Here is a 23,968-nt window from a genome sequence, read left to right as displayed (position 1 = left end):
ATGAGAGAGAGCGAGACACACGAGATGAGCGAGAGCGAGACACACGAGATGAGAGAGAGAGAGAGAGCGAGACACACGAGATGAGAGAGAGAGAGAGCGAGACACACGAGATGAGCGAGAGAGAGAGCGAGACACACGAGATGAGCGAGAGAGAGAGCGAGACACACGAGATGAGAGAGAGAGCGAGACACACACAAGATGAGAGAGAGCGAGACACACACAAGATGAGAGAGAGAGAGAGACACACACACACAAGATGAGAGAGAGAGAGACACACACGAGAGAGAGAGAGAGAGACACACACGAGAGAGAGAGACACACGAGAGAGAGAGAGAGAGAGAGACACACACAAGATGAGAGCGAGACACACACAAGATGAGAGAGAGAGAGACACACACACAATATGAGAGAGAGAGAGAGAGAGAGACACACAAGATGAGAGAGAGAGAGAGAGAGAGAGACACACAAGATGAGAGAGAGAGAGAGAGAGAGAGACACACAAGATGAGAGAGAGAGAGAGAGACACACAAGATGAGAGAGAGAGAGAGAGACACACAAGATGAGAGAGAGACACACACACAAGATGAGAGAGACACACACACAAGATGAGAGAGACACACGAGAGAGAGAGACACACACACACGAGAGAGAGAGACACACACACACGAGAGAGAGAGACACACACACACACGAGAGAGAGACACACACACACACGAGAGAGAGACACACACGAGAGAGAGACACACACGAGAGAGAGACACACACGAGAGAGAGACACACACGAGAGAGAGACACACACGAGAGAGAGAGAGAGAGAGAGAGAGAGAGAGAGAGAGAGAGAGAGAGAGAGAGAGAGAGACACACACACGATCTGACCACACTAAGAGAGGAGCTGCAGGAGAGAAAGAGAACAGAGGACAGGCTGCAGGAGCAGCTAGATCACCACTCTATGACCTGCCCTCACACAGCAGAGGAGCCCAGATCAACCAGCCAGGCTTCCCCAGCCCTGCCTGCTGCACCCCTCCTCCCCAACCCACAGAACAGCCTAACACTGACAGTGGCACCGGCACAGACCTGCCACACCCCAGATCCAACTCCCACTCTACCCCCGCTAGTCCAGAAGAAACACTGACTGACATCGTCCTGTTGATGGACTCAAATAGGAAGTTTGTTCAGGAGAAGAAACTTCCCTAGACACAAAACCAGAAAGGTGTGGTGCCCAACAACGCAGAGTGCCATGGAGCTGCTTGATAAGGCCCATCTCGGGTCGCCAAGCCACATAATCATACATACCGGAAGCAACGACCTGCGTGCTCAGCAGGAGAGGGTGGCGACTTCACTACGGGGAGTGATTGAGAAGGCCTCCGTAATCTTCCCCAACTCAAGAATCGTGGTGTCAACCCTTCTACAGAGGAAGGACTTCCACCCTGCCACAATCCAAAGAATAAACGCCAGCCTATCCCGGGACTGTGCCCTGTGACCCAATGTACACCTGGCCCACCCTCGATCTGGACTGTCTCTATGACCATGTTCACCTGTACAGGGAGACAGTCCCCATCCTTGCCAAGACTCAAGGACGTTGCTTTAAACCGCAGTCCGACCTCTCCACCCATGAACCGCGGAGCAATCTCCACCCCGCCAAGATCACCGAGACAACACCCCGGACCACCCAGCCACGATCACAGCACGACCAACCTCAATGCACACCACAGCACAGCACAGACCACCCCAGCCCAGCTTCAGAGCCACCCAGACAAGGCCTCCCACCCCCCTGCACCCCACCGCAGACCCACACTTGGAGGAGCCACAGCCGAGCAGGCAGAGCTACGCACAGGCTGTGAGAGGAGCAACTGGCCCAGCCCCCACCAACCAAATGAGTGACATTAAACAAATGCTGAGTCTACTATGCTCACGTGATAACCCTCTGCCTATGGTAAGATGAGCACAATAACTCCACACACTACACCCACCCAAGTGGCATGACACAAATTCTTAAATTCTTAAATTATAAACAAATCACATTTGCATAATAAGAGTTTAGTTTAATAGTTCTTGTTGGATTGTGAGTGTGTCTAATTTTGAAGGTAAAGAAAAATAAATACAAAGTTTTGAAATCTTTTTACGTTGCATGTTGGAATTTACAAGGATTGAAGTCCTCTGCTTTTGGACGAAAGAGCAGAAACCCAGACTTCCTGAAAGAAATTGATGATGTTGATGATGATGATGAGTGATGTTTCCACTGGCTGTCCACTAGGTTATAGGGAAATAATCACACCATCCACTAAATTAAAAGGAATCACACCGGGCAGAGACTCAGGGGGAATGCTAATATGGTATAAATCTAAACTAATTCAATCGAATTGATCAAAAACAGGAGAATTCTTTATATGGTTAAAAATCAACAAGGAGGCTATCTTGACAGATAAAAACATCTTCCTCTGTGCCACATACATTCCCCCCTCAGAGTCACCCTACTTCAATGAAGAGAGTTTCTCCATTCTAGAGGGGGAAATTAGTCACTTTCATGCCCAAGGCAACATACTGGTCTGTGGAGACCTGAATGCTAGAACAGCAGAAGAACAAGACACTATTAACAGTCATGGGGATAAACACCTACCAGGAAGCAACAACCTTTCACTCCCCACATACCCCCACAGAAACAACTATGACAAAGTGAAAAACAAAAACGGAGTACAGCTCGTGAAGCTCTGTAGAACACTGGGTCTGTACATAGTCAATGGTAGGCTGAGAGGGGACTCTTTTGGTAGGTACACCTACAACTCAATCCCTTGGCAGCAGCACTGTAGACTACTTCCTCACCGACCTAAACCCAGAGTCTCTCAGAGCCTTCACAGTCAGCCCACTAACACCTCTCTCAGACCACAGTAAAGTCACAGTGTATCTGAGAAGAGCAGAACCCAACCATGAAGCATCACAGCCCAATAAATTACATGGTACAAAACAGGCCTATAGATGGAGTGCAAACAGTACAGACATACCACAAAGCAATTAGTAGCCAAAAATTACAATCTCTCCTGGACAACTTTTTAGCCTTAACATTCTCCTACAGCAATGAAGGTGTACATTTGGCTGTTTGGAACATAAACTTTATATTTGACAAATTAGCAATAACAGATAATGAAAAATGGTTTGATAATGATTGCAAAAATCTAAGAAAGTCATTGAGAAATATATCTAATCAAAAACCTAGAGAACCAGACAACAAAAATAGGCCTTCAATATGGGGTAACACTGAAGCAATACAAACACACCCTAAGAACAAAACAGGAACAGCACATTAGAAATCAGCTGGATGGAATTGAGGAATCCATATAATCAAACCACTTCTGGGAGAATTGGAATAAATGAAACAAACCTCATCATGAGGAATTGGCTATCCAAAATGGGGATATGTGGAGAAATCACTTTGCAAACCTCTACAGCAATATAACAAAGAGCCCAGAACAAAAATATATACAAGAAAAATGACAAATCCTTGAATCAGCAGTCAAAGACTATCAGAATCCTGTGGATACCCCAATTACAGAAGAAGAATTATTGGAAAAACTACGCACTCGCCAACCCAAAAAGGCCTGTGGTGCTGATGGTATTTTAAATGAAATGATCAAATATACAGACCACAAATGCAAATTGGCTATACTTTTTAGATTAACTAACTTCAAAGTAATGACTCGGACGTTGGGTTTGATACGAAAGCTTCTTTTAGTAATAATACTTGTTCACGTTACATTTAACCACTTTGTTTTGGTACAGAGCAATGCAGGTAAGATGCTATCGGAAAGTCAGCCACCATCACTCGCACCTGCACATAATTGGCGCGTTATCTCTCTCATTCCTCTCGCAAGGCATTCTGGGACTTGCAGTCAAAAAGCGTAATTCAACACAACCCAATACAATTACATATTCGAAATAACTGTAAAGAAATATCTTTAGATACAGCTCAATGAATAAACTTAAACATTAACTCTGTAACACATTAAAGTTACAACAATACTCAAACTCGTCAACATTATCCTCACTTCAGGTATTTTCCCCGATATTTGGAACCAGGGATTGATCACACCGATCTATAAAAACGGAGACAAATTTGACCCAAATAATTACAGAGGAATTTGCGTTAACAACAACTTGGGGAAAATTCGAGAGAGAGAGAGAGAGAGAGAGAGAGAGAGAGAGAGAGAGAGAGAGAGAGAGAGAGAGAGATGTGTATGTGTATATATATATATATATATGTGTATGTGTATATATATATGTGTATGTGTATATATATATATGTGTATGTGTATATATATATATGTGTATGTGTATATATATATATGTGTATGTGTATATATATATGTGTATGTGTATATATATATATATATATATATATATATAGTTTTTTTTTTTTTTTTTTTTCCCCCGATGTACTTTACTCAAACCAGTGAATATCACTTATTATAAATGAGATCATTAACTATCAGCTCTTGGAATATCCAGGGCCTATACTCTTCACATTTTGGTTATAAAACAACAAATCCAGAATTGATTAAAAACATCAAGGGACAGGACATCATAATCCTACTGGAAACATGGTGTCGTGGAGACATAGATACTCAGTGTCCCTCAGGCTATAGTGAAAGTTTACTACCATCAATCAAACATAAAAATGTTAAACGGGGCCGAGACTCAGGTGGAATCATCATTTGGCATAAGCAGGACTTAGCACTGAATGAAATGAAAAAAGGTACCACTCACATTTGGCTAAAACTTAACAAAGGTACAATCTATTGTGACAATGATGTATACATACAGTGCCTTGCGAAAGTATTCGGCCCCCTTGAACTTGGCGACCTTTTGCCACATTTCAGGCTTCAAACAAAGATATAAAACTGTATTTTTTTGTGAAGAATCAACAACAAGTGGGACACAATCATGAAGTGGAACGACATTTATTGGATATTTCAAACTTTTTTTAACAAATCAAAAACTGAAAAATTGGGCGTGCAAAATTATTCAGCCCCCTTAAGTTAATACTTTGTAGCGCCACCTTTTGCTGCGATTACAGCTGTAAGTCGCTTGGGGTATGTCTCTATCAGTTTTGCACATCGAGAGACTGACATTTTTTCCCATTCCTCCTTGCAAAACAGCTCGAGCTCAGTGAGGTTGGATGGAGAGCATTTGTGAACAGCAGTTTTCAGTTCTTTCCACAGATTCTCGATTGGATTCAGGTCTGGACTTTGACTTGGCCATTCTAACCTGGATATGTTTATTTTTGAACCATTCCATTGTAGATTTTGCTTTATGTTTTGGATCATTGTCTTGTTGGAAGACAAATCTCCGTCCCAGTCTCAGGTCTTTTGCAGACTCCATCAGGTTTTCTTCCAGAATGGTCCTGTATTTGGCTCCATCCATCTTCCCATCAATTTTAACCATCTTCACTGTCCCTGCTGAAGAAAAGCAAGCCCAAACCATGATGCTGCCACCACCATGTTTGACAGTGGGGATGGTGTGTTCAGCTGTGTTGCTTTTACGCCAAACATAACGTTTTGCATTGTTGCCAAAAAGTTCAATTTTGGTTTCATCTGACCAGAGCACCTTCTTCCACATGTTTGGTGTGTCTCCCAGGTGGCTTGTGGCAAACTTTAAACGACACTTTTTATGGATATCTTTAAGAAATGGCTTTCTTCTTGCCACTCTTCCATAAAGGCCAGATTTGTGCAATATATGACTGATTGTTGTCCTATGGACAGAGTCTCCCACCTAAGCTGTAGATCTCTGCAGTTCATCCAGAGTGATCATGGGCCTCTTGGCTGCATCTCTGATCAGTCTTCTCCTTGTATGAGCTGAAAGTTTAGAGGGACGGCCAGGTCTTGGTAGATTTGCAGTGGTCTGATACTCCTTCCATTTCAATATTATCGCTTGCACAGTGCTCCTTGGGATGTTTAAAGCTTGGTAATCTTTTTGTATCCAAATCCGGCTTTAAACTTCTTCACAACAGTCTCTCGGACCTGCCTGGTGTGTTCCTTGTTCTTCATGATGCTCTCTGCGCTTTTAACTGACCTCTGAGACTATCACAGTGCAGGTGCATTTATACGGAGACTTGATTACACACAGGTGGATTGTATTTATCATCATTAGTCATTTAGGTCAACATTGGATCATTCAGAGATCCTCACTGAACTTCTGGAGAGAGTTTGCTGCACTGAAAGTAAAGGGGCTGAATAATTTTGCACGCCCAATTTTTCAGTTTTTGATTTGTTAAAAAAGTTTGAAATATCCAATAAATGTCGTTCCACTTCATGATTGTGTACCACTTGTTGTTGATTCTTCACAAAAAATACAGTTTTCTATCTTTATGTTTGAAGCCTGAAATGTGGCAAAAGGTCGCAAAGTTCAAGGGGGCCGAATACTTTCGCAAGGCACTGTATGTGCAGCTTATGCTCCTCCTTCAGATTCATCATATTATGATGATCAGTTTTTTGACAATCTCCAGACAGAAATCATTACATTTCAGGCAGAGGGTAAAGTGCTTCTTTGTGGAGATTTCAATGCAAGAACAGGTTCTGAGACTGACTACACTGATGCGGGAGGTAACCACCACATATTTGGACACCCCTCCTTGTACAGTAGCCCTATTATAAATAATAGAAACAGTCCTGACCAAATACTGAACAAAAATGGAAAAGAGTTAGTACATCTCTGTCGAGCCTTGGGCATGCTGTACATGCTTAATGGCAGAATCAGAGGGGACTCTTTAGGTCAGTTTACTTACTGCTCAGCTCTTGGGACAAGTGTAGTCGATTATGCCATCACTGACATTGACCCCTCCTCCATTAGTGCATTCACTGTCAGACCACAGACACCATTGTCAGATCACAGTCAGATCAACGTGTTTCTGAAGAAATTAACCGGCAATATTCATTCAAAAAAACAGCCCAATAAACTTTACAACATAAACCAATCGTACAGATGGGCTCCAAACAGTGCAGAGACATTCATTGAAACATTGAATTCAAATGAAATGATGAACTCTATACAGTTTTTCAATAACTCACAGTACCAAAACAATAAAGATGGTGTCAATTCAGCTACCCAAAACATCAACTGCATATTCCAAAAAGCAGCATCGAAAGCCAATTTGAGAAAACCAAAGCAATGCAACATCAGAAGCAAAAATCAAAATGTTTCTGACAAATGGTTTGATAATGAATGTAAAACAATTAGAAAACACCTAAGACAAATGTCAAACAAAAAACATAAGCAGCAAAACAACCCAGAGCTACGATATGAATACTTTGAAACTCTGAAACAGTATAAACAAACACTGAAATGCAAGAAATTGAATTATACCAACAAGACACTTGATGAAATTGAAAACGCAATTGACCAAAATCAGTTCTGGGACATGTGGAACAATTTAAGCACAACAAAGCCACAAGAATTAGCCATACAAGATGTAGGAATTTGGAAAACTTACTTTGATAATCTATACAAAAACATCCCACAAAAAGACTTACAACAGAACCAATTAGAAATTAAAGAAAAATTGAACATCCTTGAATCAGTCATTAAAAACAACCAAAATCCATTAGATTACCCAATAACCCAACAAGAACTAAATGAAAAGCTAAAATCTATTAAATCAAAAAAGGCTTGTGGTGTAGACAACATCAGAAATGAAATGCTGAAAAACAGCACACCTGAGTTGCAAAATGCTGTGCTTAAATTGTTCAACATGGTTTTAACTTCTGGCTGCTTCCCTGATGTCTGGAACCAGGGGCTCATCTCCCCTATCCACAAAAGTGGAGACAAATCAGACCCCAATAATTACAGGGGAATTTGCGTCAACAGTAACTTGGGAAAGATTTTCTGTAGCATTTTGAATTCAAGAATTTGAAACCTTTCTTCAAGAAAAAAATGTAATAAGTAAATGTCAAATTGGCTTTCTTCCTAACCATCGCACTACTGACCATATATACACCTTACACACACTAATTAATAAACACGTCCACCAAAAAAAAGAGGGCAAAATCTTTGCTTGCTTTATTGACTTTAAAAAAGCATTTGATTCGATTTGGCACGAAGGGCTATTCTACAAAATTCTACAAAGTGGGCTTGGTGGTAAGGTGTATGACTTAATAAAATGTATGTACACAGAAAACAAGTGTGCAATAAAAATCAAAAACCAAAGAACAGAACTTTTTTCACAATGTCGAGGTGTGAGACAAGGCTGCAATTTGAGTCCAAATCTTTTCAACATTTATATCAATGAATTAGCAGACATGTTGGACCATTCTGCAGCCCCAGGACTCACACAATTTGACACAGAGGTGAAATACCTGCTATATGCTGATGACTTGGTACTTCTATCACCAACCAAAGAAGGTCTTCAACAAAACATGAATATTCTGGAGCAATATTGCCATAATTGGGCCCTGGCAGTAAATTTCCAAAAAACTAAAATCATGATTTTCCAAAAAAACCCCAGATGTCAGAAACACAAATGTAAATTCACCTTGAACAACACCTTAATTGAACACACAAAACATTACACCTACCTTGGTCTGACCATATCTGCATCGGGAAACTTTAATATGGCAGTGAATGCACTCAAAGAAAAAGCCCGCAGAGCAATGCATGCAATAAAAATGAAATTATTCAAAATCAACATCCCAATTAGAATTTGGACTAAAATATTTGACAGTGTAATCCTACCAATAGCACTTTATGGAAGTGAGGTTTGGGGGCCACTCAATAAACTGGATTTTAAAATGTGGGACAAACATCCAATTGAAGCCCTACATGCAGAATTCTGTCGGAAAATTCTACAAGTCCAGAGAAATACACCAACTAATGCATGTAGGGCAGAATTGGGCCGTTTTCCAGTAATAATGAAAATACAGAAAAGATCATTAAAATTTTGGCTACATCTAAATTCAAGTCCAAATTCGAGTCTGCAATTTAAAGCACTTCAAGACCAAGAGCTGAGCCCAGAAACGAGCCCTCTCAGTCAGATGGTGTTGGACCTCACCAACCAAGCTGACACCAGCACTGCTTCAAAAGAAAGAATTCCAATAAACAAAATCATGAACCAATCAAAGGAATCATATTTACAATACTGGAAAAACGAAACAAAATCCCAAAGCCGACTAAATTGCTATCTGACCCTAAACAGAGAATATGAATTGGCTGATTATCTCTACTCTGTCAGAGATACGAAGCAGAGACAGATCCTTACCAAGTACAGGCTGAGTGACCACCGATTGGCAATAGAAACCGGCAGACATAAAAAGACATGGCTACCCAAAGAGGAGCGTGTATGTGGTCACTGCATGACAGGGGAGGTAGAGACAGAGATGCACTTTCTCCTTTACTGTGATAAATATTCCTCACAGAGAGATTCATTATTCACAGAAATGACTACATATATTCCAAATTTTTACAAATTGAACCCAGAGGAAAAACTAAGAATACTCATGGGCGAAGGAGCAATGGCTCCTCTTGCAGCCAAATATGTATTTTCCTGCCATAGCCTGAGGGACACTGAATAATAACATCTGCTTAGTAAACAGCAACTTACTTATTATTACTATTATTGTTATTACTATAATTATTAATGTTTACTGTAGACTTACCATTTTATTGTTATTATTTTTGTATTTAATTTTGTATTATTATTTACTACCATTTTATATTATTATTTGCTATCATTTACAATTTTGTTACAATGTATATTGTATACATTGTTGCTTTGGCTATATTGACACAATGTTTTACATGCCAATAAAGCAGCTTGAATTTGATTTTGAGAGAGAGAGAGAGAGAGAGAGAGAGACACACACACACGGCGAGAGAGAGAGAGAGAGAGAGAGAGAGAGAGAGACACACACGCACACGGCGAGAGAGAGACACACGCACACGGCGAGAGAGAGAGAGAGAGACACACGCACACGGCGAGAGAGAGAGAGAGAGAGAGACACACACGGCGAGAGAGAGAGAGAGAGAGAGAGACACACACGGCGAGAGAGAGAGAGAGAGAGAGACACACGGCGAGAGAGAGAGAGAGAGACACACACGGCGAGAGAGAGAGAGAGAGACACACACGGCGAGAGAGAGAGAGAGACACACACGGCGAGAGAGAGAGAGACACACACGGCGAGAGAGAGAGAGAGACACACGGCGAGAGAGAAAGAGAGAGAGAGACACACACGGCAAGAGAGACACACACACGGCGAGAGAGAAAGAGAGAGAGAGAGAGACACACACGGCGAGAGAGAGACGGCGAGAGAGAGAGAGAGAGACGGCGAGAGAGAGACACGGCGAGAGAGAGAGAGAGAGAGAGACACACACAAGGCGAGAGAGAGAGAGCGAGAGACACACACAAGGCGAGAGAGAGCGAGAGACACACACAAGGCGAGAGAGAGCGAGAGACACACACAAGGCGAGAGAGAGCGAGAGACACACACAAGATGAGAGACAGCGAGAGACACACAAGATGAGAGAGAGCGAGAGACACAGCGAGAAATGGGACAGGGAGAAAAATGTAAATCAGGAGAGAACGCCAGAGAGGAGCCTTGGCAGTACAATTAGACATCCAACCAGACAAACTGTGTTAAGAGAGTCAGACAGGAAGCCAGAGGAGCAGTGTGAAACCATGCTTACAGTATTGGGGTTGGTGAGGTTTCTGGCGTCAGTCAGCCAACTGCTGAGGTGGTTGTATGTGCTTCTCCTGTGGCACACACAGAAAAGGACATTAGTTACCATGGGACAAAACAGATTGTGCCACATCCTAAGTGGGATCAAAGGTGCGGTGGTGAGATATGGCGACATGTCTGTGGGCCTGTATCTAAAAACCTTTCACTAATAGAAAAGACGTTCTGACATTAGTTCTTAGTCTGAGGCAAAATTACAGTTTGGGAAAACAGGAGGGCAACAGGATGCAGACTCCATGTTTGCTCAGGTAGACGGGGGGCACTTCATTGTATCGGTCTCTTTTCCTCTCCTACTCAAATGTAGGCCTCCACACAGACCAACGTTAATTCCAGACAGATGATCTGAAGGGTGTGTTGTGTATTGTAGAACAGGCTGAGGGGGCCAGGAAGACTAGGATGAAGTTGACCCTAGAGGCTGATCTGAGGTCAGTTATGCGTTTCTCAACCTAACGGTTTAGTTTAGGAGCATCTGACCCCAGATCTGGACCTACAGGAAACTACTACCTGGAGCTTCAATGTTCGGACACATCTGTGTGTGTGTGTACCTGGTGATGTCGTAGACCATGTGTGTGTGTGTGTGTACCTGGTGATGTCGTAGACCATGTGTGTGTGTGTGTGTACCTGGTGATGTCGTAGACCATGTGTGTGTGTGTGTGTGTGTGTGTGTGTGTGTATGTGTGTGTGTGTGTGTGTACCTGGTGATGTCGTAGACCGTGTGTGTGTGTGTGTGTGTGTGTACCTGGTGATGTCGTAGACCGTGTGTGTGTGTGTACCTGGTGATGTCGTATACCATGTGTGTGTGTGTATATGTGTGTGTGTGTGTACCTGGTGATGTCGTAGACCGTGTGTGTGTGTGTGTGTCTGTGTACCTGGTGATGTCGTAGACCGTGTGTGTGTGTGTGTGTGTACCTGGTGATGTCGTAGACCATGTGTGTGTGTGTGTACCTGGTGATGTCGTAGACCATGTGTGTGTGTGTGTACCTGGTGATGTCGTAGACCATGTGTGTGTGTGTGTACCTGGTGATGTCGTAGACCATGTGTGTGTGTGTGTACCTGGTGATGTCGTAGACCATGTGTGTGTGTGTGTACCTGGTGATGTCGTAGACCATGTGTGTGTGTGTGTGTGTGTGTGTGTGTGTACCTGGTGATGTCGTAGACCGTGTGTGAATGTGTGTGTGTGTGTACCTGGTGATGTCGTAGACCATGAGTGTGTGTGTGTGTGTGTGTGTGTACCTGGTGATGTCGTAGACCATGAGTGTGTGTGTGTGTGTGTGTCTACCTGGTGATGTCGTAGACCATGTGTGTGTGTGTGTGTACCTGGTGATGTCGTAGACCATGAGTGAGTGTGTGTGTGTGTGTGTGTGTGTGTGTGTGTGTACCTGGTGATGTCGTAGACCATGAGTGTGTGTGTGTGTGTGTGTGTGTGTGTGTACCTGGTGATGTCGTAGACCATGAGTGTGTGTGTGTGTGTGTACCTGGGGATGTCGTAGACCATGAGTGTGTGTGTGTGTACCTGGGGATGTCGTAGACCATGAGTGTGTGTGTGTGTGTGTGTACCTGGGGATGTTGTAGACCATGAGTGTGTGTGTGTGTGTGTGTGTGTGTGTGTACCTGGTGATGTCGTAGACCATGTGTGTGTGTGTGTGCGTGTGTGTGTACCTGGTGATGTCGTAGACCATGAGTGTGTGTGTGTGTGTACCTGGTGATGTAGTAGACCATGAGTGTGTGTGTGTGTGTGTGTGTACCTGGTGATGTCGTAGACCATGAGTGTGTGTGTGTACCTGGTGATGTCGTAGACCGTGTGTGTGTACCTGGTGATGTCGTAGACCATGATTGTGTGTGTGTGTGTGTGTGTGTACACCTGGTGATGTCGTAGACCATGAGTGTGTGTGTGTGTACCTGGGGATGTCGTAGACCATGTGTGTGTGTGTGTACCTGGGGATGTCGTAGACCTTGTGTGAGTGTGTGTGTACCTGGTGATGTCGTAGACCGTGTGTGAATGTGTGTGTGTGTGTACCTGGTGATGTCGTAGACCATGAGTGTGTGTGTGGGTGTACCTGGTGATGTCGTAGACCATGAGTGTGTGTGTGGGTGTACCTGGTGATGTCGTAGACCATGAGTGTGTGTGTGTGTGTACCTGGTGATGTCGTAGACCATGTGTGTGTGTTTGTGTACCTGGTGATGTAGTAGACCATGAGTGTGTGTGTGTACGTGTGTGTACCTGGTGATGTAGTAGACCATGAGTGTGTGTGTGTACGTGTGTGTACCTGGTGATGTCGTAGACCATGAGTGTGTGTGTGTGTGTACCTGGTGATGTCGTAGACCATGAGTGTGTGTGTGTACCTGGTGATGTCGTAGACCATGAGTGTGTGTGTGTGTACCTGGTGATGTCGTAGACCATGAGTGTGTGTGTGTGTGTGTACCTGGTGATGTAGTAGACCATGAGTGTGTGTGCGTGTGTACCTGGTGATGTCGTAGACCATGAGTGTGTGTGTGTGTACCTGGTGATGTCGTAGACCATGAGTGTGTGTGTGTACCTGGTGATGTCGTAGACCATGAGTGTGTGTGTGTGTGTACCTGGTGATGTCGTAGACCATGAGTGTGTGTGTGTGTGTGTGTACCTGGTGATGTCGTAGACCATGAGTGTGTGTGTGTGTGTGTACCTGGTGATGTCGTAGACCATGAGTGTGTGTGTGTACCTGGTGATGTCGTAGACCATGAGTGTGTGTGTGTGTGTACCTGGTGATGTCGTAGACCATGAGTGTGTGTGTGTGTACCTGGTGATGTCGTAGACCATGTGTGTGTGTGTGTGTACCTGGTGATGTCGTAGACCATGTGTGTGTGTGTGTGTGTGTGTGTACCTGGGGATGTCGTAGACCATGTGTGTGTGTGTGTGTGTGTGTGTGTGTGTGTGTGTGTGTGTGTGTGTACCTGGTGATGTCGTAGACCATGAGTGTGTGTGTGTGTACCTGGTGATGTCGTAGACCATGTGTGTATGTGTGTGTACCTGGTGATGTCGTAGACCATGTGTGTGTGTGTGTGTGTGTGTGTACCTGGGGATGTCGTAGACTGTGTGTGTGTGTGTGTGTGTGTGTACCTGGTGATGTCGTAGACCGTGTGTGAATGTGTGTGTGTACCTGGTGATGTCATAGACCATGTGTGTGTGTGTGTGTGTGTGTACCTGGGGATGTCGTAGACCATGTGTGTGTGTGTGTGTGTGTGTGTACCTGGTGATGTCGTAGACCGTGTGTGAATGTGTGTGTGTACCTGGTGATGTCATAGACCATGTGTGTGTGTGTGTGTGTGTGTGTGTGTACCTGGGGATGTCGTAGACCATGTGTGTGTGTGTGTGTACCTGGTGATGTCGTAGACCGTGTGTGTGTGTGTGTGTACCTGGTGATGTCGTAGACCTTGTGTGAGTGTGTGTGTGTGTGTGTACCTGGTGATGTCGTAGACCGTGTGTGAATGTGTGTGTGTGTGTACCTGGTGATGTCGTAGACCATGAGTGTGTGTGTGTGTGTGTGTGTGTGTACCTGGTGATGTCGTAGACCATGAGTGTGTGTGTGTGTGTGTGTGTGTGTACCTGGTGATGTCGTAGACCATGTGTGTGTGTGTGTGTGTGTGTACCTGGTGATGTCATAGACCATGAGTGTGTGTGTGTGTGTGTGTGTACCTGGTGATGTCGTAGACCATGAGTGTGTGTGTGTGTGTGTGTGTGTGTGTACCTGGTGATGTCGTAGACCATGAGTGTGTGTGTGTGTGTGTGTACCTGGGGATGTCGTAGACCATGAGTGTGTGTGTGTGTACCTGGGGATGTCGTAGACCATGAGTGTGTGTGTGTGTGTGTATGTGTGTACCTGGGGATGTTGTAGACCATGTGTGTGTGTGTGTGTGCGTGTGTGTGTACCTGGTGATGTCGTAGACCATGAGTGTGTGTGTGTGTGTACCTGGTGATGTAGTAGACCATGAGTGTGTGTGTGTGTACCTGGTGATGTCGTAGACCATGAGTGTGTGTGTGTACCTGGTGATGTCGTAGACCGTGTGTGTGTGTGTGTGTGTACCTGGTGATGTCGTAGACCGTGTGTGTGTGTGTGTGTGTGTACCTGGTGATGTCGTAGACCATGAGTGTGTGTGTGTGTACCTGGTGATGTCGTAGACCATGAGTGTGTGTGTGTGTGTACCTGGGGATGTCGTAGACCATGTGTGTGTGTGTGTGTGTGTGTACCTGGTGATGTCGTAGACCTTGTGTGTGAGTGTGTGTGTGTGTGTGTGTGTACCTGGGGATGTCGTAGACCATGAGTGTGTGTGTGTGTGTACCTGGTGATGTCGTAGACCATGTGTGTGTGTGTGTGTGTACCTGGTGATGTCGTAGACCATGTGTGAGTGTGAGTGTGTGTGTGTGTACCTGGGGATGTCGTAGACCATGAGTGTGTGTACCTGGGGATGTCGTAGACCATGAGTGTGTGTGTGTGTGTGTGTGTGTACCTGGTGATGTCGTAGACCGTGTGTGTGTGTGTACCTGGTGATGTTGTAGACCGTGTGTGTGTACCTGGTGATGTCGTAGACCGTGTGTGTGTGTGTGTGTGTGTGTACCTGGGGATGTCGTAGACCATGTGTGTGTGTGTACCTGGTGATGTCGTAGACCGTGTGTGTGTGTGTGTGTGTGTGTGTGTGTGTGTGTGTGTGTACCTGGTGATGTCGTAGACCATGAGTGTGTGTGTGTGTGTGTGTGTGTGTACCTGGTGATGTCGTAGACCATGAGTGTGTGTGTGTGTGTGTGTGTGTACCTGGTGATGTCGTAGACCATGCGTGTGTGTGTGTGCGCGTGTGTGTGTACCTGGTGATGTCGTAGACCATGCGTGTGTGTGTGTGTGTACCTGGTGATGTAGTAGACCATGAGTGTGTGTGTGTGTGTGTGTACCTGGTGATGTCGTAGACCATGAGTGTGTGTGTGTGTACCTGGTGATGTCGTAGACCGTGTGTGTGTGTGTACCTGGTGATGTCGTAGACCGTGTGTGTGTGTGTGTGTGTGTACCTGGTGATGTCGTAGACCATGAGTGTGTGTGTGTGTGTGTGTGTGTACACCTGGTGATGTCGTAGACCATGAGTGTATGTGTGTGTGTGTGTGTGTGTACCTGGGGATGTCGTAGACCATGTGTGTGTGTGTGTGTGTGTGTGTGTGTGTGTGTGTACCTGGTGATGTCGTAGACCTTGTGTGAGTGTGTGTGTACCTGGTGATGTCGTAGACCGTGTGTGAATGTGTGTGTGTACCTGGTGATGTCGTAGACCATGAGTGTGTGTGTGTGTGTACCTGGTGATGTCGTAGACCATGTGTGTGTGGGTGTACCTGGTGATGTCGTAGACCATGAGTGTGTGTGTGTGTGTACCTGGTGATGTCGTAGACCATGTGTGTGTGTGTGTACCTGGTGATGTCGTAGACCATGAGTGTGTGTGTGTGTGTGTGTACCTGGTGATGTAGTAGACCATGAGTGTGTGTGTGTACGTGTGTGTACCTGGTGATGTCGTAGACCATGAGTGTGTGCGTGTGTGTGTGTGTACCTGGTGATGTCGTAGACCATGAGTGTGTGTGTGTGTGTGTGTACCTGGGGATGTCGTAGACCATGAGTGTGTGTGTGTGTGTACCTGGGGATGTCGTAGACCATGAGTGTGTGTGTGTGTGTGTACCTGGTGATGTCGTAGACCATGTGTGTGTGTGTGTGTGTGTGTACCTGGTGATGTCGTAGACCATGTGTGTGAGTGTGTGTGTGTGTGTGTGTGTGTGTGTACCTGGGGATGTCGTAGACCATGAGAGTGTGTGTGTGTACCTGGGGATGTCGTAGACCATGAGTGTGTGTGTGTGTGTGTGTACCTGGGGATGTCGTAGACCATGAGTGTGTGTGTGTAACTGGTGATGTCGTAGACCATGTGTGTGTGTGTACTTGGTGATGTCGTAGACCATGTGTGTGTGTGTGTGTGTGTACCTGGTGATGTCGTAGACCGTGTGTGTGTGTGTGTGTGTGTGTACCTGGTGATGTCGTAGACCGTGTCTGTGTGTGTACCTGGTGATGTTGTAGACCGTGTGTGTGTACCTGGTGATGTCGTAGACCATGTGTGTGTGTGTGTGTACCTGGTGATGTCGTAGACCGTGTGTGTGTGTGTGTGTGTGTGTGTGTGTGTGTGTGTGTGTGTGTGTGTGTACCTGGGGATGTCGTAGACCATGTGTGTGTGTGTGTGTGTGTACCTGGTGATGTCGTAGACCGTGTGTGAATGTGTGTGTGTGTGTACCTGGTGATGTCGTAGACCATGTGTGTGTGTGTGTGTACCTGGGGATGTCGTAGACCATGTGTGTGTGTGTGTGTGTGTGTACCTGGTGATGTCGTAGACCATGTGTGTGTGTGTGTGTGTGTGTGTGTACCTGGTGATGTCGTAGACCGTGTGTGTGTGTGTGTGTACCTGGTGATGTCGTAGACCGTGTGTGAATGTGTGTGTGTGTGTACCTGGTGATGTCGTAGACCATGAGTGTGTGTGTGTGTGTGTGTGTGTGTGTACCTGGTGATGTCGTAGACCATGTGTGTGTGTGTGTGTGTGTGTGTACCTGGTGATGTCGTAGACCATGAGTGTGTGTGTGTGTGTGTGTGTGTGTGTACACCTGGTGATGTCGTAGACCATGAGTATGTGTGTGTGTGTGTGTGTGTACCTGGGGATGTCGTAGACCATGTGTGTGTGTGTGTGTGTGTGTGTGTACCTGGTGATGTTGTAGACCTTGTGTGAGTGTGTGTGTACCTGGTGATGTCGTAGACCGTGTGTGAATGTGTGTGTGTACCTGGTGATGTCGTAGACCATGAGTGTGTGTGTGGGTGTACCTGGTGATGTCGTAGACCATGAGTGTGTGTGTGTGTGTACCTGGTGATGTCGTAGACCATGTGTGTGTGTGTGTACCTGGTGATGTCGTAGACCATGAGTGTGTGTGTGTGTGTGTACCTGGTGATGTAGTAGACCATGAGTGTGTGTGTGTACGTGTGTGTACCTGGTGATGTCGTAGACCATGAGTGTGTGTGTGTGTGTGTGTGTGTACCTGGTGATGTCGTAGACCATGAGTGTGTGTGTGTGTGTGTGTGTACCTGGGGATGTCGTAGACCATGAGTGTGTGTGTGTGTGTGTGTGTACCTGGGGATGTCGTAGACCATGAGTGTGTGTGTGTGTACCTGGGGATGTCGTAGACCATGAGTGTGTGTGTGTGTGTGTACCTGGTGATGTCGTAGACCATGTGTGTGTGTGTGTGTGTGTGTGTGTGTACCTGGTGATGTCGTAGACCATGTGTGTGAGTGTGTGTGTGTGTGTGTGTGTGTACCTGGGGAAGCCGTAGACCATGAGTGTGTGTGTGTGTGTGTGTGTACCTGGGGATGTCGTAGACCATGTGTGTGTGTGTACCTGGTGATGTCGTAGACCGTGTGTGTGTGTGTGTGTGTGTACCTGGGGATGTCGTAGACCATGTGTGTGTGTGTGTGTGTGTGTGTGTACCTGGTGATGTCGTAGACCGTGTGTGTGTGTGTGTGTGTGTACCTGGTGATGTCGTAGAACGTGTGTGAATGTGTGTGTGTGTGTACCTGGTGATGTCGTAGACCGTGTGTGTGTGTGTGTGTACCTGGGGATGTCGTAGACCATGTGTGTGTGTGTGTGTGTGTGTACCTGGTGATGTCGTAGACCATGTGTGTGTGTGTGTGTGTGTGTGTACCTGGTGATGTCGTAGACCGTGTGTGTGTGTGTGTGTACCTGGTGATGTCGTAGACCTTGTGTGAGTGTGTGTGTGTACCTGGTGATGTCGTAGACCGTGTGTGAATGTGTGTGTGTGTGTACCTGGTGATGTCGTAGACCATGAGTGTGTGTGTGTGTGTGTGTACCTGGTGATGTCGTAGACCATGAGTGTGTGTGTGTGTACCTGGTGATGTCGTAGACCATGAGTGTGTGTGTGCGCGTGTGTGTACCTGGTGATGTCGTAGACCATGAGTGTGTGTATGTGTGTACCTGGTGATGTCGTAGACCATGAGTGTGTGTGTGTGTGTGTGTACCTGGGGATGTCGTAGACCATGAGTGTGTGTGTGTGTACCTGGGGATGTCGTAGACCATGAGTGTGTGTGTGTGTGTGTGTGTGTGTGTACCTGGGGATGTTGTAGACCATGAGTGTGTGTGTGTGTACCTGGTGATGTCGTAGACCATGTGTGTGTGTGTGTGTGTGTACCTGGTGATGTCGTAGACCATGAGTGTGTGTGTGCACCTGGTGATGTCGTAGACCGTGTGTGTGTGTGTGTGTACCTGGTGATGTCGTAGACCATGAGTGTGTGTGTGTGTGTGTGTGTACAACTGGTGATGTCGTAGACCATGAGTGTGTGTGTGTGTGTGTACCTGGGGATGTCGTAGACCATGTGTGTGTGTGTGTGTGTGTGTGTGTGTGTGTACCTGGTGATGTCGTAGACCTTGTGTGAGTGTGTGTGTACCTGGTGATGTCGTAGACCGTGTGTGAATGTGTGTGTGTGTGTGTACCTGGTGATGTCGTAGACCATGAGTGTGTGTGTGGGTGTACCTGGTGATGTCGTAGACCATGAGTGTGTGTGTGTGTGTACCTGGTGATGTCGTAGACCATGTGTGTGTGTGTGTACCTGGTGATGTCGTAGACCATGAGTGTGTGTGTACCTGGTGATGTAGTAGACCATGAGTGTGGGTGTGTACGTGTGTGTACCTGGTGATGTCGTAGACCATGAGTGTGTGTGTGTGTGTGTGTGTGTACCTGGTGATGTCGTAGACCATGAGTGTGTGTGTGTGTGTGTACCTGGGGATGTCGTAGACCATGAGTGTGTGTGTGTGTGTGTGTGTGTGTGTACCTGGGGATGTCGTAGACCATGAGTGTGTGTGTACCTGGGGATGTTGTAGACCATGAGTGTGTGTGTGTACCTGGTGATGTCGTAGACCATGTGTGTGTGTGTGTGTACCTGGGGATGTCGTAGACCATGAGTGTGTGTGTGTGTGTGTGTACCTTGTGATGTCGTAGACCATGTGTGTGTGTGTGTGTAACTGGTGATGTCGTAGACCATGTGTGTGTGTGTACTTGGTGATGTCGTAGACCATGTGTGTGTGTGTGTGTGTGTGTGTGTGTGTGTACCTGGTGATGTCGTAGACTGTGTGTGTGTGTGTGTGTGTGTGTACCTGGTGATGTCGTAGACCGTGTGTGTGTGTGTACCTGGTGATGTTGTAGACCGTGTGTGTGTACCTGGTGATGTCGTAGACCATGTGTGTGTGTGTGTACCTGGTGATGTCGTAGACCGTGTGTGTGTGTGTGTGTGTGTGTGTGTGTGTACCTGGGGATGTCGTAGACCATGTGTGTGTGTGTGTGTGTGTGTGTACCTGGTGATGTCGTAGACCGTGTGTGTGTGTGTGTGTGTGTGTGTGTGTGTGTGTACCTGGTGATGTCGTAGACCATGAGTGTGTGTGTGTGTGTGTGTGTGTACCTGGTGATGTCGTAGACCATGAGTGTGTGTGTGTGTGTGTGTACCTGGTGATGTCGTAGACCATGAGTGTGTGTGTGTGTGTGTGTACCTGGGGATGTTGTAGACCATGAGTGTGTGTGTGTGTGTGTACCTGGTGTATCGTAGACCATGTGTGTGTGTGTGTGCGTGTGTGTGTACCTGGTGATGTCGTAGACCATGCGTGTGTGTGTGTGTGTACCTGGTGATGTAGTAGACCATGAGTGTGTGTGTGTGTGTGTACCTGGTGATGTCGTAGACCATGAGTGTGTGTGTGTACCTGGTGATGTCGTAGACCGTGTGTGTGTGTGTACCTGGTGATGTCGTAGACCGTGTGTGTGTGTGTGTGTGTGTACCTGGTGATGTCGTAGACCATGAGTGTGTGTGTGTGTGTGTGTACACCTGGTGATGTCGTAGACCATGAGTGTGTGTGTGTGTGTGTGTACCTGGGGATGTCGTAGACCATGTGTGTGTGTGTGTGTGTGTGTGTGTGTGTGTGTACCTGGTGATGTCGTAGACCTTGTGTGAGTGTGTGTGTACCTGGTGATGTCGTAGACCGTGTGTGAATGTGTGTGTGTGGGTGTACCTGGTGATGTCGTAGACCATGAGTGTGTGTGTGTGTGTACCTGGTGATGTCGTAGACCATGTGTGTGTGTGTGTACCTGGTGATGTCGTAGACCATGAGTGTGTGTGTGTGTGTACCTGGTGATGTAGTAGACCATGAGTGTGTGTGTGTACCTGGTGATGTCGTAGACCGTGTGTGAATGTGTGTGTGTGTGTGTACCTGGTGATGTCGTAGACCATGAGTGTGTGTGTGGGTGTACCTGGTGATGTCGTAGACCATGAGTGTGTGTGTGTGTGTGTGTGTGTACACCTGGTGATGTCGTAGACCATGAGTGTGTGTGTGTGTGTGTGTACCTGGGGATGTCGTAGACCATGTGTGTGTGTGTGTGTGTGTGTGTGTACCTGGTGATGTCGTAGACCTTGTGTGAGTGTGTGTGTACCTGGTGATGTCGTAGACCGTGTGTGAATGTGTGTGTGTGTACCTGGTGATGTCGTAGACCATGAGTGTGTGTGTGGGTGTACCTGGTGATGTCGTAGACCATGAGTGTGTGTGTGTGTGTACCTGGTGATGTCGTAGACCATGTGTGTGTGTGTGTACCTGGTGATGTCGTAGACCATGAGTGTGTGTGTGTGTGTACCTGGTGATGTAGTAGACCTTGTGTGAGTGTGTGTGTACCTGGTGATGTCGTAGACCATGAGTGTGTGTGTGTGTGTGTGTGTGTGTACCTGGGGATGTCGTAGACCATGAGTGTGTGTGTGTGTACCTGGGGATGTCGTAGACCATGAGTGTGTGTGTGTGTGTGTGTGTACCTGGGGATGTTGTAGACCATGAGTGTGTGTGTGTGTGTGTACCTGGTGATGTCGTAGACCATGTGTGTGTGTGTGTGCGTGTGTGTGTACCTGGTGATGTCGTAGACCATGAGTGTGTGTGTGTGTACCTGGTGATGTAGTAGACCATGAGTGTGTGTGTGTGTGTGTACCTGGTGATGTCGTAGACCATGAGTGTGTGTGTGTACCTGGTGATGTCGTAGACCATGAGTGTGTGTGTGTGTGTGTGTGTGTGTGTGTGTGTGTGTGTGTGTGTGTGTGTACACCTGGTGATGTCGTAGACCATGAGTGTGTGTGTGTGTGTGTGTGTACCTGGGGATGTCGTAGACCATGTGTGTGTGTGTGTGTGTACCTGGTGATGTCGTAGACCTTGTGTGAGTGTGTGTGTACCTGGTGATGTCGTAGACAGTGTGTGAATGTGTGTGTGTGTGTGTACCTGGTGATGTCGTAGACCATGAGTGTGTGTGTGGGTGTACCTGGTGATGTCGTAGACCATGAGTGTGTGTGTGTGTGTACCTGGTGATGTCGTAGACCATGTGTGTGTGTGTGTACCTGGTGATGTCGTAGACCATGAGTGTGTGTGTGTGTGTGTACCTGGTGATGTAGTAGACCATGAGTGTGTGTGTGTACGTGTGTGTACCTGGTGATGTCGTAGACCATGAGTGTGTGTGTGTGTGTGTGTGTACCTGGTGATGTCGTAGACCATGAGTGTGTGTGTGTGTGTGTGTGTGTGTGTGTACCTGGGGATGTCGTAGACCATGAGTGTGTGTGTGTGTGTGTGTGTATCTGGGGATGTTGTAGACCATGAGTGTGTGTGTGTGTGTGTACCTGGTGATGTCGTAGACCGTGTGTGTGTGTGTGTGTGTGTGTGTGTACCTGGTGATGTCGTAGACCATGTGTGTGAGTGTGTGTGTGTGTGTGTGTGTGTGTGTACCTGGGGATGTCGTAGACCATGAGTGTGTGCGTGTGTGTGTGTACCTGGGGATGTCGTAGACCATGAGTGTGTGTGTGTGTGTGTACCTGGGGATGTCGTAGACCATGAGTGTGTGTGTGTGTACCTGGGGATGTCGTAGACCATGAGTGTGTGTGTGTACCTTGTGATGTCGTAGACCATGTGTGTGTGTGTGTAACTGGTGATGTCGTAGACCATGTGTGTGTGTGTACTTGGTGATGTCGTAGACCATGTGTGTGTGTGTACTTGGTGATGTCGTAGACCATGTGTGTGTGTGTACTTGGTGATATCGTAGACCATGTGTGTGTGTGTGTGTGTGTGTGTGTGTACCTGGTGATGTCGTAGACCGTGTGTGTGTGTGTGTGTGTACCTGGTGATGTCGTAGACCGTGTGTGTGTGTGTTTGTGTGTGTGTGTGTGTACCTGGTGATGTCGTAGACCGTGTGTGTGTGTGTACCTGGTGATGTTGTAGACCGTGTGTGTGTACCTGGTGATGTCGTAGACCATGTTTGTGTGTGTGTACCTGGTCATGTCGTAGACCGTGTGTGTGTGTGTTTGTGTGTACCTGGTGATGTCGTAGACCATGTGTGTGTGTGTGTGTGTGTGTGTGTACCTGGTGATGTCGTAGACCGTGTGTGTGTGTGTGTGTGTGTGTGTGTGTACCTGGTGATGTCGTAGACCGTGTGTGTGTGTGTGTGTGTGTGTGTACCTGGTGATGTCGTAGACCATGTGTGTGTGTGTGTGTGTGTGTGTGTACCTGGTGATGTCGTAGACCATGTGTGTGAGTGTGTGTGTGTACCTGGGGATGTCGTAGACCATGAGTGTGTGTGTGTGTGTGTACCTGGGGATGTCGTAGACCATGAGTGTGTGTGTGTGTGTGTGTGTGTGTGTGTGTACCTGGGGATGTCGTAGACCATGAGTGTGTGTGTGTGTGTACCTGGGGATGTCGTAGACCATGAGTGTGTGTGTGTGTACCTGGGGATGTCGTAGACCATGAGTGTGTGTGTGTGTACCTGGGGATGTCGTAGACCATGTGTGTGTGTGTGTACCTGGTGATGTCGTAGACCATGAGTGTGTGTGTGTGTGTACCTGGTGATGTAGTAGACCATGAGTGTGTGTGTGTACGTGTGTGTACCTGGTGATGTCGTAGACCATGAGTGTGTGTGTGTGTGTGTGTGTGTGTGTGTGTGTGTACCTGGTGATGTCGTAGACCATGAGTGTGTGTGTGTGTGTGTGTGTACCTGGGGATGTCGTAGACCATGAGTGTGTGTGTGTGTGTGTGTGTGTGTGTACCTGGGGATGTCGTAGACCATGAGTGTGTGTGTGTGTGTGTACCTGGTGATGTCGTAGACCATGTGTGTGTGTGTGTGTGTGTGTGTGTACCTGGGGATG

The 23,968-nt window shown here is 46.6% G+C and overlaps 1 protein-coding gene, 2 long non-coding RNA genes and 1 pseudogene across 5 annotated transcripts in view; 1 reads left to right on the top strand and 3 right to left on the bottom strand.

The window, feature by feature from the left end:
* LOC110523590 (ras-related protein Rab-14) overlaps positions 1 to 23,968 on the bottom strand; it is a 50,294-nt gene that overhangs the window by 2,983 nt on the left and 23,343 nt on the right. The window contains exon 5 of the mRNA XM_036977244.2: positions 10,666 to 10,732. Coding sequence (XP_036833139.1) covers positions 10,666 to 10,732 — 67 coding nt within the window. The remainder of the gene's footprint in view (positions 1 to 10,665; positions 10,733 to 23,968) is intronic.
* LOC149983240 (uncharacterized) overlaps positions 1 to 23,968 on the bottom strand; it is a 392,257-nt gene that overhangs the window by 351,456 nt on the left and 16,833 nt on the right. The gene's annotated exons all lie outside the window — the stretch shown is intronic.
* LOC149983242 (uncharacterized) lies at positions 812 to 4,156 on the top strand (annotated as a pseudogene). The gene has a single exon (XR_016496420.1). The product of XR_016496420.1 is annotated as an uncharacterized LOC149983242 (transcript).
* On the bottom strand, positions 16,252 to 16,656 carry LOC149983241 (uncharacterized). Its single transcript, XR_016495989.1, has 2 exons — positions 16,585 to 16,656; positions 16,252 to 16,400 (listed from the first exon to the last, which is right to left on the bottom strand). It is a non-coding gene; the product is annotated as an uncharacterized LOC149983241 (long non-coding RNA).

The sequence above is a fragment of the Oncorhynchus mykiss genome, chromosome 5 (genome assembly GCF_057628025.1).
Source record: "Oncorhynchus mykiss isolate SJ-2025 chromosome 5, ASM5762802v1, whole genome shotgun sequence".
Lineage (NCBI taxonomy): Eukaryota > Metazoa > Chordata > Actinopteri > Salmoniformes > Salmonidae > Oncorhynchus > Oncorhynchus mykiss.
Note: the sequence above shows the minus strand (reverse complement) of the source record. Positions and strands in the feature narration are given on the sequence as shown.